General features: G+C 43.9%; 1 protein-coding gene across 5 annotated transcripts in view; it reads left to right on the top strand.

Annotated features, from left to right (window-relative positions):
* CHL1 (cell adhesion molecule L1 like) overlaps positions 1-14,896 on the top strand; it is a 167,930-nt gene that overhangs the window by 43,461 nt on the left and 109,573 nt on the right. For all 5 annotated transcript variants that reach the window (XM_066596312.1, XM_066596310.1, XM_066596313.1 and 2 more), the window contains exon 2: positions 6,495-6,648. In XM_066596312.1, the coding sequence (XP_066452409.1) occupies positions 6,567-6,648 (82 nt within the window). In that variant the 5' untranslated portion in view covers positions 6,495-6,566. The remainder of the gene's footprint in view (positions 1-6,494; positions 6,649-14,896) is intronic.

Consider the following 14,896-nt stretch of genomic DNA (forward strand, 5'->3'; position numbering starts at 1 on the left):
AGCTCGAAAATTCCATAGTAGCATAGTGTGTAAGGCCAAAAAGGTCCATCCAGTTCAGCCTATTACCCCCATGTTGATCCGGAGGAAGGCAAAAAAAAACAATGAGGTAGAAGCCAATTTTCCCCATTTAAGGGGAAAAAAATTCCTACTTCACCCCAATCTGTCAATCAGAATAATCGCTGAATCACTGACCTTTCTGAAGTAATTAGTGAATATAACATATAATATTTTATCACTTAGGAAAGATGTCCAGCCCCCTCTTGAACTTTAGTTGCCCACCTTGGAACCCGCTGAAGCTCTGATATGTCCTTCTTGAGTACCGCTGCCCAAAACTGTACACCATATTCCATGTGTGGTCTGACCAGTGACTTGTAAAGTGGAAGAACAATGTTCTCGTCATGTGTTGCTAGACCTCTTTTGATCCATCCCATGATCCTATTTGCATTGGCAGCAGCTGCCTGACACTGTTTGCTCTAGTTAGGTTTAAAGTTAACTAAAATCCTCAGGTCCTTTTGCATGTCAGTTTTGCCCAATAGTTTCCCATTTAGTGTGTAAGGGCAGATTCAGATGAGCGTGGTTTTGTCCCCTTATACGGCAGTGATAATTACAGCCACATAATGGGACAAAACGAAACCACTGATCTCTATGGGATTTTAGTGGTCTCATTTTCACCACCTCTTTTCCAGGCCATGATTTGTATGTCCAGAAAAAGATAGGACCTGCCCTATCTTTCCTGTCCACCAAACCAAGTGTTGATGGGTGTATAGATGAAATGACTAGATGAGATTCATCTGAGTTTCTGCTACGTGAGTCTAAGTCTAACATTGATAACTCATGGTGTTATTTATGAACTGTTACTTTGTAAAGTCGAAGAGAGAATGCATATACATCAGCCCTTGGGTGTAGTGCTACAATATATAACTTATGAAGGGCTCACACGAGCGTATCTCGCAGTGTGCTGGCTGTGAGAGATAAGTGCACGGCACACAATGACATGACATCGCACACTGGCTGCGTGCTACCAATCATCATGTACTATTTTGGAGTGTATGCAAAAGTAATATGCGCCAAGATAGAACATGCTGCGATTTTTCTTGCATGCGTATGGGAGATTTATACAGCGTACCAACACGCTCATGTTAGCCCAGGCTTACCAACCAATAGTTTCTAGAAGCAGTTGTACTGTCAGAAGGCAATTGGCATTTTTTTTGCAGTGTATGTGTAAGTCTATGGGTATATAAGGGAAACATGAATAGGGCAGGCAGATGTTACCTTGAGCAGATTTCTACCCGTGGCCCTTGTGTTGTAGATTAGGAGTACTAACCACTGGCCACCTTGCTTCTTTACCAAATATTTCTGGACAATATAGATGTCCTGGTCATATGACATAGACTGTAATGTATGAAGCACTACTCTTCTTACAGTGAAATCACATGTAAGCGCTCCAGCTATATTCTGACTTACACAACAAAGGTGTATTTACACTGACAAGTGCGATATTGTGCTCGGAAACATGGGATTTTACCTGCGAGTGCGATGCATTTTGCAAGATAGACTTCTAAGGGACTTTGGCTGTACTAAACACAGAAAGTTGGAGCAGGTCCTACTTTTTTGTGCGTGCACGAAATTGCTTGCACAAAATGCACCTATGAGTACAAACCCATTGAAATGAAATGCGTAAACACACTCGTGTGAAGAAGCCATTAGTGAAAGTTTGTGAACCTTTAAGTCCTGCGAAGTCCTTACATTTTTGTGGTAGGTTCTGTGTGTGATCCCTGCTTACAGCATATTGACAATACTCTACACCGGGGCAAGTGCTGACATGAGAGGTATTTGTCCCGCAGCTTTCACTTCCCACAAAAATGCAAAACATCACGTTCTCCACAAGTTAAGGAAATATCGCTAACTATGACAGTTCAGAACTTGCACAACAGTATTGGAGAAGCTCTAGTATTATTTGGACAGCTCAAATAAATGGCCGATTGGTTATATTTTTGGATCACAGTTTATAGACAGATTGCCTCTTCTTCTTCCTCGTTACCTGGAATTGTTCTTGTATTTTGTGAAGCAGACATTCTCAGCACCTTAAACGTTTCTATGATATTTTCATCACCTGTCTATTCATTCATGTGTCCTAGGGCATCTCACCACACCTACCAATCATGACTATGATGCTACCATTATTATTATGTATCATAGATGGAAAATGAGTAACTTTTTAACTAACATATACTAGTAACCAGAGGAGTCAACCCACCTGTTTGTTCAAGGAACATCTGTATTATACCCCTTGGTATGGTCACCTGAGATTGACTTCTTATTACTCAGTTTGATAGTTACTACCTTTTCAACAAACTTGTGCATATATATTATCCAATGTGATAAATAGCAAAAGTTTCACTTTATATACCTAAAATTATGTTTTTGCGCTGAAAAATTGCTCTCCCTTCTTTCTAATTTGCCTGCTGTCAAGTGAAGTAGGTCACTAGTAATAGAGATGAGACAGATAAGAAGTAGAGCAGGATGATCGCTCATACTGCCAATAGAAGTCTATGGAGAAAGAGGATGATGAGGGTATTATTGTATCTTGATGCCACCGGAAGCTAGGGGTTTGACCCTGTCAGACCCCTAGCTCCTGATTGGCTAAGGAAGAAATGGTCCTGGAAGGAGGTAAGCTGCATGGGGAAGCGCCGTAGTAAGTCCGTGAGGAGGGCTCGGTGTCTGTTAACCACCGCTCACCTGCAGCGCTGTTACAGCAGCTAAGCGGCTGTCCCCCTACCTCCCAGCTGTCATCCTCCTTCTGTGTGGCCCGGTGGCTATAACTGTGAATCCCCCACCGCTGTTGGCTGCCTGCTCTCCTAATGAAGTGTGCAGGGGTGCAGAAGGTAAACGGGCTGGAGATGTGCATGGTATGGCAAGGGGGAGAATGTAGGATGCTATATACATAGACAAAAGTCAAAAGGGGCAGTATAGTGGCTGAATCGGTATGATGCAGGGGGCAGGTGATTACGGCTTGCAGGGATTGCAGTCAGTAGGACAGGGAGCATGTTATCAGATGGAGTACCTAGGGGTTTGGGGATATGGTATGCCTCCTTGAAGAGGTGCGTTTTAGAGCATGCCTGAAGTTTTGTGTGTCAGTGATTGCCCGGATAGCTTTTGGTAGCTTGCTTTTTGTTCATCGCTCAGTTTCTGCATGCAGAAAACCGAACGATGAATCAGCCCGTGTAAACAGGCAAGTCGTTCACTTATGAATGACTGCCTCCTTACTGTGAATAGAGTCAGGCGGGCCAGAATGATCCCTGCTCCATCTCCATTCACTAGAGATAATCATTCCTGTGTAAAAGTACAGGAACGATTATCGCTGGGACGACCAGTCAGGCATCTTGTGGCAAAAAAGTTTTGACAACCTATTAGCTGGCTTAGTTTTTACCAAAAATTACATTGACAAATAGGTGCTACTAGCCCTTTAAAGGCTTATAAGTAAATGGAACACAAAAATGTCACACTAATGACCAGTGCAATTGGCCGGAAGCTAGAAGTCATCATCATTAAGTACTTTATGGCAATCAACTCCTTGGCCAAGAATATATTAATTAATAAGACTGTGGCCTTGAGTTGCCTCAAAAGTCTCATCTGTTACCAAGGGATTCAACCTCAAGCTTCTGAATCTCTCAGTCTTGTTGCCAATGTGTGACTTCTTTCTACAGTTTTAACGCTTGGCAGTCTAACAATTCCTGTGTTTTACAAGTAATTACATTAATTAAAGACTGAAACATCGGGGACATTTACACAAGTGTCAGTTAAAATAATGGAACCTGTTTTTCAGGACACTGATGCTGGATTTTAATACAAGGCATGCTCACTATAAATAGGCAACGAGGAGACTTCCAGGATAAAAAATCTATCCATCTTCCCGAAAGTTGTAAACCATCCTGAAAGGGAATGGAATGGGAGTTTATCACCTAGGCTTTTCCTAATTAACATTTTCCATACATTATTATGGAAGCAGCCATCTAGCATAAACTGTAGTACACCTGGACTTCGGAAAGTTGATTAACAAAAACAGCTTATTGACTCTTATGGGAGAATGCTCTGGGCATGCTCTGTGACATGCGAATAGGTCACTGTGAAGAGATGGGGGGGGGAGTATTGAGTTTTTGCCAACGCTTATAGTCAACGGTGTTATCAACCTCCATGTTTAGAGTAGAGTTGTTACCTTTTATTTCAACTCTCCCCAGAACTAGATTAAAGGGGTTTTCAGAGGATGGGTCATCAATAGTTGGTTGGCTGAAGACCACTACTCTGGACCTTAGTCGATCGACTGTTTGGTCGCCCACTGCCACCGTCACAACACAGTCAAAGGAGAGGAAGCAGATCACTCCAACCCTTGAATAGTGTCCAGTGCTGGTAATTGCGGGCACAGTTCTCCTTAAAATCAATTGGAGATACAACTACAGTTACCAGCACTGGCTACTACACAGGAGTTATTTGCTTCTGCTCCTTATACTGCATTTTCGTGCTGACAGTGAGAGCCCAGACAAATAAATGGCCGGAGTTCTGAACTATGGGCTCCAGCTAATCAACTATTGATGACCTATCTTGAGAATAGGTCACCAAGAGAAGTTGCCTGGAAAATCCCTTTTCGATTGGTGTACGACCCAACGTTTGAGGGGGTACTTTTCCCTAGTAGCAGACCTATAAAATGTTTGGGTAAACCCCCTTGCACACCTGGCCTGCGGCTCTTACATATTTCTGTCGTTTGTCTTTGTCCTCAGAGCCAAACAATGAAAATGACGGAATCGCTGGTCTGGCACATGCTGGAGCTGGACACCGCCAAACAGATCCCATTGAGGCTTGTCCATCTTCCAGCATTGCAACCAGCATTTCACCAGAAGAAATAGTGCTACATGCTGTGCTATTTTGTCCGGTATTTTCTGCTGGATCTGTACCGGAGGCTCCAAACGGAACTTCTTACGCGGATGTGAATGGGGCCTAACTTACACTGGCCTGCACGATAATTCTCAACTGAGATTCAATGGGAATTACGGCAATCCCATTGTTTACTGGTGTCTGTTATTGAGGGAAATAATATATGGCATGTTGGATTGCTAGATATCCGATGCTGTGTTCAACCTAGGAAGAAATGTTGTCAGATGCATCTGGCAGCTGTTTATCCTCCCTCTCTATGGCAATGAATGTGCGCACTTAAAGGGGTTGCCACAGTAAAAGAATAAATAGGTGAAGAGAGTGATATTCTATGAAACACTGTAGTTACCTGTTAAATCCCCCAACATTCCAGCGTCTATGCCCTGGTCCTCCCCATTGGCTGCAGTCAACCTATATTGTTTTAGTATTGTAGGAGGTACATTTCAATTTTTCTCAAGGTCCATGTCTTGCTATTACAGAGGGCTGGATGCAATTAAGTGAAAGGCTCCCAGATGGTGAAGCCCCTAAACTGTAACCACTTTTGCTCTCCCTTTACCATAACCCAGATCTTGCCCAATGATGATAATGAAATGCTGAAAAGTTTTCCCCAAGTGTCAACCTATTGTGAAGCCTAGTAGTCACCGTAAACACAAACAATATTTTGGGGATTTTTTTAACATCTTGTATATAGTGACATGGGAAATTAAAAATAAAACTACTAAAATGAAAAAATCTGACTTTTCTAAATTTTTGATCAGTGGGGGTCCAAGTGTAATTACTCTTTAACATACCAATAGGTAATTTTCTTATAGATTTATTTCAAGAAATAAGAATTCGTAGTTATGTGGCTTGTCACTGTTTGTAGAACCAGTTTCAATTTCTAGTAGGCACAATGGAAAATAGCAGACAATGAGGCATATGTGTTATAGTTTGTGCATTTCATGGAACAAGGAAGTTGCAATTTTGGCAAACAAGCCAAATTTTTGAATTTTCAGGCTTACACATTTACAAAAGTTTTCAAGATAAGGGTGAGGCCTAGCAACAAGGGGTGTTGCCATGTGGTACCCATCACATTTACTATACTGTACACCAGAAACTGACTTACATTATAGAGAAGCTTATACAAGCCCAGAGTTGGTGAAGGCTTCCACCTGGCAAAGGGAGGTGCTGCCAGATACCACAAAAATGTCCCAAGCACAAGCCTCTTAGTACATTTGTGGCAGGAACGCCAGTGCATAATCAATATGCTCCAATGTGACTATATATTCCTGTAGCTGATTACATACTCACAAAGCAGAATTCCAAATTAGACAGAGACAGATGAATTGAAAACCAACCATAAAACATTGGCTTCTCCTGCAGTTCCAATGTATCATTTGTTAAAGCCAACCCTTTGATGATTAAGCAGCTGACCCAACAAAAAACTGAATGCAACTAACAATACAATATTACCGCATATTGAAGCATGTTTCATATCCACCTGTGTAGCATATGGTGAAATACTGCTCTTTTGTGCCATGCAGCCTTTCATGCTGAATAATTATGTTGCCTATTGTCTCGTTCTGCAGGTGCAGCCATTGTCTAATGTGTTTTATGATTGACGTGTGGAAGGAAGATCAAACAGTCTCATCATAAAGAAAATGCTACGTCTCTGGAGAAAACTTGTTTTCTGTCTTCTATCATTCATAAAATGCTTAAAGGCTGGAGAAATACCACTTGAAGGTAAGTAGGTTTTTTTATGTCTGTTTTTTATAAAAAACATTGTAGTTTTTCATGCAGATTTGTGAACCAATGTCAGAAGCAATCGCAAAAAAATGGAAGATATGAAGTAAGAACTTATACTTCTACTTCTTGCTGGATGCACTTCTAGCTTTGGCTCAAAAAATGCAGTAGTGTTTTTCAAAAAACCCTGTGGGGGAGATTCACTTAAACAAACGTTTTATGTGCCAATCCAAGTAAACAGTACACTGGAGTGAAGCACGACAAATTTCTTAAGAGGTGCACACCACTTCAAAAATGTGTTTCATTTGTTGCAAAGTTCAAGTCTCCTGCCTAAGAAGAAGAGATAGACGGATGGATGGATGGATGGATGGAGGGATAGATAGATAGATAGATAGATGGATGGATGGATGGATGGATAGATAGATAGATAGATAGATAGATAGGATAGATAGATGAAGAAGAAAGTCCTAGGATCCCATTTTGTGAGATCTGGCTCTGATGTTTACGAGGTTGTTATGTTCCCCATCACTTGCCTCCAGGTCATCTCTTAAGGTGTTCCAGTTCTCTTTGCTGTTCCTAGTAAATCTGAAGGCAAGAAACTGTACGAGAAAAAATTAAACCGAATACTGTGTGTTATTTGTACAATCTGGTCATGTCTATTAATCAATCGGGTGCTCCGAGTTCTTAAAGGGGTTGTCTCATGAAAGCAAGTGGAGTTATACACTTCTGTATGGCCATATTAATGCACTTTGTAATATACATCGTGCATTAAATATGAGCCATACAGAAGTTATTCACTTACCTGCTCCGTTGCTAGCGTCCCAGTCGCCATGGATCCGTCTAATTTCGCTGTCTTCTGGCGTTTTTAGACACACTTGCGCTGTGCGGTCTTCTTCCTGGTGAATGGGGCCGCTCGTGCCAGAGAGCTGGTCCTCGTAGCTCCGCCCCGTCACGTGTGCCGATTCCAGCCAATCAGGAGGCTGGAATCGGCAATGGACCGCACAGAGCCCACGGTGCACCGTGGGTGAAGATCCCGGCGGCCATCTTGGTGAAGGAAGAAGTAGGAAGAAGGAAGACGTGGCAGAGCGGGGATTCGGGTAGTAATATGTTTTTGTTTTTGTTTTAACACATCCATTGGGGTTGTCCTGCGCCGAACGGGGGGCCTATGGAAAAAAAGAAAAAACCGTTTCGGCGCGAGACAACCCCTTTAACTATTTCAAAGCCCCTGAAAGTGACCCGCATAAAGGTAAAAAGATATGTGCATTAAAGGAGATTGCCTTATTAAGACGACACCTTCTACCCCGTTAGGGAATTTTGATGTCACAACAGAGGTCTCCTGCTCAAGATCCCCTTTATTAGCCGAAATGGAGAGCTAGATATCAGCAGCTCTGGACCATTTGTGTATTATAAGAAGGGCCATGTAATGGTATATGAAATGTATAGTCTTCCACCCATTAAGAAAGAGTGTTTGCTTTCTTGCTGCCATAAGGAAATAACATCATGTGATCGTGCCTGCTGACATGATATTGTAGTGTACAGAAGTTGATGTGCATATGCTTCTTCACGTTTCTGAATGGTCTATGTTTGTCTTGTGCCTATGTATTGTCAGTGTATTCCATGTGAGTGAATATGATGTGTATTGCATAGCTGCAGCACTGAATGGGTTACTGTCTGGGTTATGTCTGGAAATGTATCTTTTGTATGCCATGTGAGCTTGTCATATATATGTGTTTGCAAGGAGCATGAGTGGGTTCTTCTTCTGTCTTTAGTCTTCTTTCTTCTGCGTGCTGGGAGCCTGTTGACATACAGACACCTTCAGTCTGTGGGCCGAGAAGACGGAAGAGGCAGAGAGGATGTTGTGTGTGTTCTGGGCCTAACCTACCCAGGCCTCTATGCTGACCACCCAGCCTGCATAAGTCCACCGTGTAGGGCTGAGTGCAGTTCCTAAACCGTAAGTGTGTACCGGTAGAGAGTTCTGAGAGTAAGAGGAGTGTCCAGGAACAGATCCCCGCGGATAACTAGCCTGTGGATTAATCTGCTCTCCCGTGTTTTCTTCCCTGTCACACCACAATCCTCCTGCACCAGTGTGCGGACGGTGGCTGTAAATTGTTTTGGACTGTTTCTACTTTTTATAAGTTTATTTCTCAAGCAAACGGCTTTACCAAACATTCCCGTTTCAGCCTTTTAAAAGTATTCTCTGTGTGCGTGGGCTCATTATTACATCTTCTGGAAAGGTGGCGTCACATGACAAGAGACTAAGGTTCGGTTACCTTCCCTTTAATACCCTGTCCTCGGCCCCTTGGACGTGTCCCTGGTAGGGATGAGCAAGTATACTCGCTAAAGGCAATTGCTCGAGCGAGCATTGCCTTTAGCGAGTACCTGCCCGCTCGAGACTGAAGGTTCGTGTGCCGGAGCGGGGGTGCGGTGAGTAGCGGCAGTCAGCTGGAGGGAGTGGGGGGGAGAGAGAGATCTCCCCTCCGTTCCTCCCCGCTCTCCCCCGCAGCTCCCTGCCCGCCGCCGGCACCCGAACCTGCAGTCTAGAGCAGGCAGGTACTCGCTAAAGGCAATGCTCGCTCGAGCAATTGCCTTTAGCGAGTATACTCGCTCATCTCTAGTCCCTGTTTAACCTCCAGGCGAGATACGGTAGACCCACCTTGACAAGGCTCAAACTCTACCCCGCTGTCTTCTAGGCTGGGGCCCACGGATGCTGCCATATCACCATAGACAACATGTATAAACTAGTATGCACCACTAATCTTTGGTACCTTAGATCTGTTTATTTAATGCGCTGAACAATTGTTTGTCGAGACACGCTATTTGCATAACCATTAACAGACAATAACTGTCGGGCTACACAAATAGCAAATTCATGACACTGCAAAATTCAAGTTGGGAAATGCTACAAGTGCTAGCTGTAACATCTGAGAATGGGACAGCGCTTTCCCTTTTAACGTGTAAAATAGATATGAGGAGAGGTCACAAACCTGTAAATGTATATAATAAGGCATGCAAAATCCTAATGCTGTAAAGGCCCATTTAGATGAGACGGATGTCGGGGAGAGGTAGAGAGAGAGGTAGATAGAGAGATGGAGAGATAGAGAAATAGATAGAGAGGTAAAGAGGTAGAGAGAGAGGTAGATAGAGAGATGGAGAGATAGATAGAGATGTAGAGAGAGAGCGGTAGAGAGGTAGATAGATAGAGAGATAGATAGAGTGGTAGATAGGTAGAGAGATAGATACAGAGGTAGATAGATAAAGAGATAGATCTAGAGGTACATAGATAGATAGATAGATAGATAGATAGATAGATAGATAGATAGATAGATAGATAGATAGATAGATAGATAGATAGATAGATAGATAGATAGATAGAGAGGTAGAGAGATAGATAGAGAGGTAGATAGATAAATAGATAGATAGATAGATAGATAGATAGATAGATAGGTACATAGGTAGAGAGATAGATAGAGAGGTAGATAGATAGATAGGTAGAGAGATAGATAGATATAGAGATAGATATGAGATAGATATATAGATAGATAGAGAGGTAGATAGATAGGTGGAGAGATAGATAGATAGATAGATAGATAGATAGATAGATAGGTGGAGAGATAGATAGATAGATAGATAGGTAGATAGGTAGAGAGATAGATAGATAGATATAGAGGTAGATAGATAGATAGATGTAGATAGATAGATAGATAGATAGAGGTAGATAGATAGATAGATAGATAGATAGATAGATAGATAGATAGATAGATAGATAGATAGATAGATAGATAGATAGATAGATAGATATAGAGGTAGATAGATAGGTAGATAGATAGAGAGATAGATAGGGAGATAGATAGGTAGAGAGATAGATAGATATAGAGATAGATAGATATGAGATAGATAGATAGATAGGTAGATAGGTAGATAGATAGATAGATAGATGTAGATAGAGAGGTAGATAGATAGGTGGAGAGATAGATAGAGAGGTAGATAGGTAGAGAGAGATATAGATAGATATAGAGATAGATAGATAGATAGATAGATAGAGGTAGATAAAGGTAGGTAGATAGATATAGAGGTAGATAGAGGTAGGTAGATAGGGAGATAGATAGATAGATAGGTAGAGAGATAGATAGATAGATGATTTCTCAATTTGCAGCATTATGCTACATCGTAGTAAAGTTAGCATAATGCTCTAAATGTCACGTTAACATTTGCTACATCTGTGAATGGATGTTTCTTTTTTGTTTTGCAATCAAGAAATTACTATTAATACATTTTCCTAAAATATTCTTGAAAGTAGTTTTAAGGTGGAGCTTTACTTCACATCTCACACCTATCATTAGATAAATAATAATAGATTTGCCTGCCTGTACATAAGAACTCACCTTGTTATATTACATTTTATATTACTCACTTCCAATTAGGCAGGCACAGACAGAGGGTTTTTGACCAGCTCCCCAAAAAATTGCTGACGAAGCTTCTATGCTCTTGCGCCAGTATTTTCCAGGTTGAAGTATTAGATTTTATTTTTGGAAATCCTTATTTTGTTCTGAGCCATCCAATAACAAGAATAAAGAGGTTTAGTCTCTTTCCTGAAAGCAGCTCATGAACTTTAAAGGGGCGCTAACTTTTCAGATAACTTGAGGCAGTACTTACACAAGCGAGTATGATATTGGTACAAGAAACTCAGATCAAAATTCATTCATTAAAACTGTGATTTTTCCTGAGAGTGCGACGCGTTAGTTCTTCTAGTCAGGGGTGCAGAGGTAGTCATCATCACCGGGCCCTAGAGCCATAGGAAGCCCTAAGGCCTCTCTATCATATGAGAAAACATTAGTATTAGGCCGCCTGCACACGAGCGGGTCGGATCCGGCAGCGAGAATTCTCGCCGCGGGACCCGACCCGAGCGCCTGCAGGGACGAGCGCGTACTCACCCGCGCCTGGCGGCCCCGGCTCTTTCATGTGCCGGCTGCCGCGCAGCCGGCGCATGCGCAGACCGGAGCCGGCGGCCGGGTGAGTGCGTGCCCCGCAGAAAATTAGGACATGCCGCGGTTTGTTTGCCGCGCGAGATTTCGCGCAGCCAAACTGCGGCCGTCTGCATAGGAGTGCGTATTTTAATGCACTCCTATGCAAACTTTCAGCCGCGGAAATCCCGCGGGAAATCCCGCGGCGGGATTTCCGCTCGTGTGCAGGCGGCCTTAAGCCGTATCCACGCGGGCAATTTCTCACGTGATTTTGTCGCGAAGTGACAGTGCTACAAATTGCATTTATGTAGAGCCCATGCTTTCCTATGGGTTCTTTTACACAAGCGATGTTTTGTAGCATGCAATATTGTAAGACTACAAAATCGTGGCACGCTCTATACACCCGCTGTTTGCAATTTTTTGTAGCCCATGTTTCTCCATGGAGCCTTCCTATGTGTTGCATCACATGAAAGAGCGGTTTTCTTGCGGTGCAATGCAACTTTTACAGTAGGAAATCCTACTGTAAAAGCCCTAAACTAAACCCTATCTGCAGAAAAATACTAAAAAAACATAATACATCACCTAAGAAGTGCTGTCAGCTCAGGCACTCGTCTCTTTTTCAGCTCCGGCACTCGTTTTCAGTCTTCTTCCAGCCCTTCCAGGATTGCAGGATCAAAATCCCCGCCTCCAGGAAGGGCTGGCTGTGATTGGTTCACAAGCACTGTGGCTCAGCCGGTGCTCAATGAACCAATCACAGCCATTCATTAATTTATTGAATGGCTGTGATTGGTTCATCGAACGCCAGCTCTGCTTGGCTGAGCCCCCGGCGCTCGTGAACCAATCACAGACAGCTCTTCCTGGAGGTGGGGATTTTTCCTGCAATCCAGGAAGGGCTGTCAGAAGACTGAAGACGAGTGCTGGAGGTGAAGAAGATACCCGTGCTGGAGCTGACAGCGCTCGCTTAGGTGATGTATTTTAAATTTTTTTTTTTACTGCAACTAGGGCTTATTTTCAGGGTAAGGCTTATATATGTAGCACCACGTGCGACTTTGCAGTGACAAAGAATCACATTATCGCTGCAAAAAACGCAGCGATATCGCACAGACCACCTATTCGATTTTCTCGTGTCGCTATCATGTCGCCTATCTGGGCCTCCAACCATCCTTGAGCCATTATGGCCTCTTTCATACGAGCTACAAAATCTCGCTACAAAATCATAGCTACAAAACGTATGTATATGAAGCCCATGGTTTCCAATGGGTTCTTTCAGGCTACAAAACATCTGTCATGTGAAAGAAACCATTGGAAACCATGAGCTTCACATACATGTGTTTTGTAGCAATGATTTTGTAGCGAAATTTTTTAGCCTGTGTGAAAGAGGCCTTAATAGCACATGGATGCTTGGGGGCCCAGATTTTGCATTGGGGCCTACTACATTTAGCCTCTGCCTAATCCTTTAAGACTCAAGCAATGCTTCTAGTGCAATACTTTCAGTCTCAACCAGAGCTAAGCTACCATGCAGTTATCGAGGGAAACTGGGATCAGGCTTATCGAGATCCTTTGTTGGTGCTGGAGTCAGACCACTATCAATGCCTTCTTTGACCAAACCGAGTGCATGCTTAAGGAGAGGTCATGGAAGATAGCTGGTGGGTGACTGCATTGCTTGGCCAAGACTTATCCTTTTTGTGTGGCTGGTTTAGGGGTGACTACTAGAGATGAGCGAGCACCAAAATGCTCGGGTGCTCGTTATTCGGGACGAACTTTTCGCGATGCTCGAGGGTTCGTTTCGAGTAATGAACCCCATTGAAGTCAATGGGCGACCCGAGTATTTTTGTATTTCGCCGATGCTCGCTAAGGTTTCCTTGTGTGAAAATCTGGGCAATTCAAGAAAGTGATGGGAACGACACAGCAACGGATAGGGCAGGCGAGGGGCTACATGTTGGGCTGCATCTCAAGTTCACAGGTCCCACTATTAAGCCACAATAGCGGCAAGAGTGGGCCCCCCCCCTCCCAAAAACTTTTACTTCTGAAAAGCCCTCATTAGCATGGCATACCTTAGCTAAGCACCACACTACCTCCAACAAAGCACAATCACTGCCTGCATGACACTCCACTGCCACTTCTCCTGGGTTACATGCTGCCCAACCGCCCCCCCTCCCCCCCACAGCGCACACCAAAGTGTCCCTGCGCAGCCTTCAGCTGCCCTAATGCCTCACCACCCTCATGTCTATTTAGAAGTGCGTCTGCCATGAGGAGGAACCGCAGGCACACACTGCAGAGGTTGGCATGGCTAGGCAGCGACCCTCTTTAAAAGTGGCAGGGCGATAGCCCACAATGCTGTACAGAAGCAATGAGAAATAGAATCCTGTGCCACCGCCATCAGGAGCTGCACACGTGGGCATAGCAATGGGGTACCTATGTGTCACACACTATTCATTCTGTCAAGGTGTCTCTGCATGCCCCAGTCAGACCGGGCTTTTTAATTCATAGACACAGGCAGGTACAACTCCCTATTGTGAAGTCCCTGTCGACCGACAGCATGGGTGGCTTCCTGGAACCCACCGGCGGTACATAAAAATATCCCATTGCAGTGCCCAACACAGCTGAGGTAGTAATGTCGTGCTTAATGCAGGTGGGCTTCGGCCCACACTGCATGCCCCAGTCTGACTGGGGTTCTTTACAAGTGGAAACAGATGCATTTATAATTCCCTGTGGACCCACAGCAGCGGTGGGTGCCAGGAAGCCACCGGCGGTACATAGAAATATCCCATTGCATTGCCCAACACAGCTGAGGTAGTAATGTTGTGCTTAATGCAGGTGGGCTTCGGCCCACACTGCATGCCCCAGTCAGACTGGGGTTCTTTACAAGTGGACACAGATGCATTTATAATTCCCTGTGGACCCACAGCAGGGGTGGGTGCCAGGAAGCCACCGGCGGTACATAGAAATATCCCATTGCATTGCCCAACACAGCTGAGGTAGTAATGTCGTGCTTAATGCAGGTGGGCTTCGGCCCACACTGCATGCCCCAGTCAGACTGGGGTTCTTTACAAGTGGACACAGATGCATTTATAATTCCCTGTGGACCCACAGCAGGGGTGGGTGCCAGGAAGCCACCGGCGGTACATAGAAATATCCCATTGCATTGCCCAACACAGCTGAGGTAGTAATGTCGTGCTTAATGCAGGTGGGCTTCGGCCCACACTGCATGCCCCAGTCAGACTGGGGTTCTTTACAAGTGGACACAGATGCATTTATAATTCCCTGTGGACCCACAGCAGGGGTGG

The sequence above is a fragment of the Eleutherodactylus coqui genome, chromosome 3 (assembly GCF_035609145.1).
Source record: "Eleutherodactylus coqui strain aEleCoq1 chromosome 3, aEleCoq1.hap1, whole genome shotgun sequence".
NCBI classification, from domain to species: domain Eukaryota; kingdom Metazoa; phylum Chordata; class Amphibia; order Anura; family Eleutherodactylidae; genus Eleutherodactylus; species Eleutherodactylus coqui.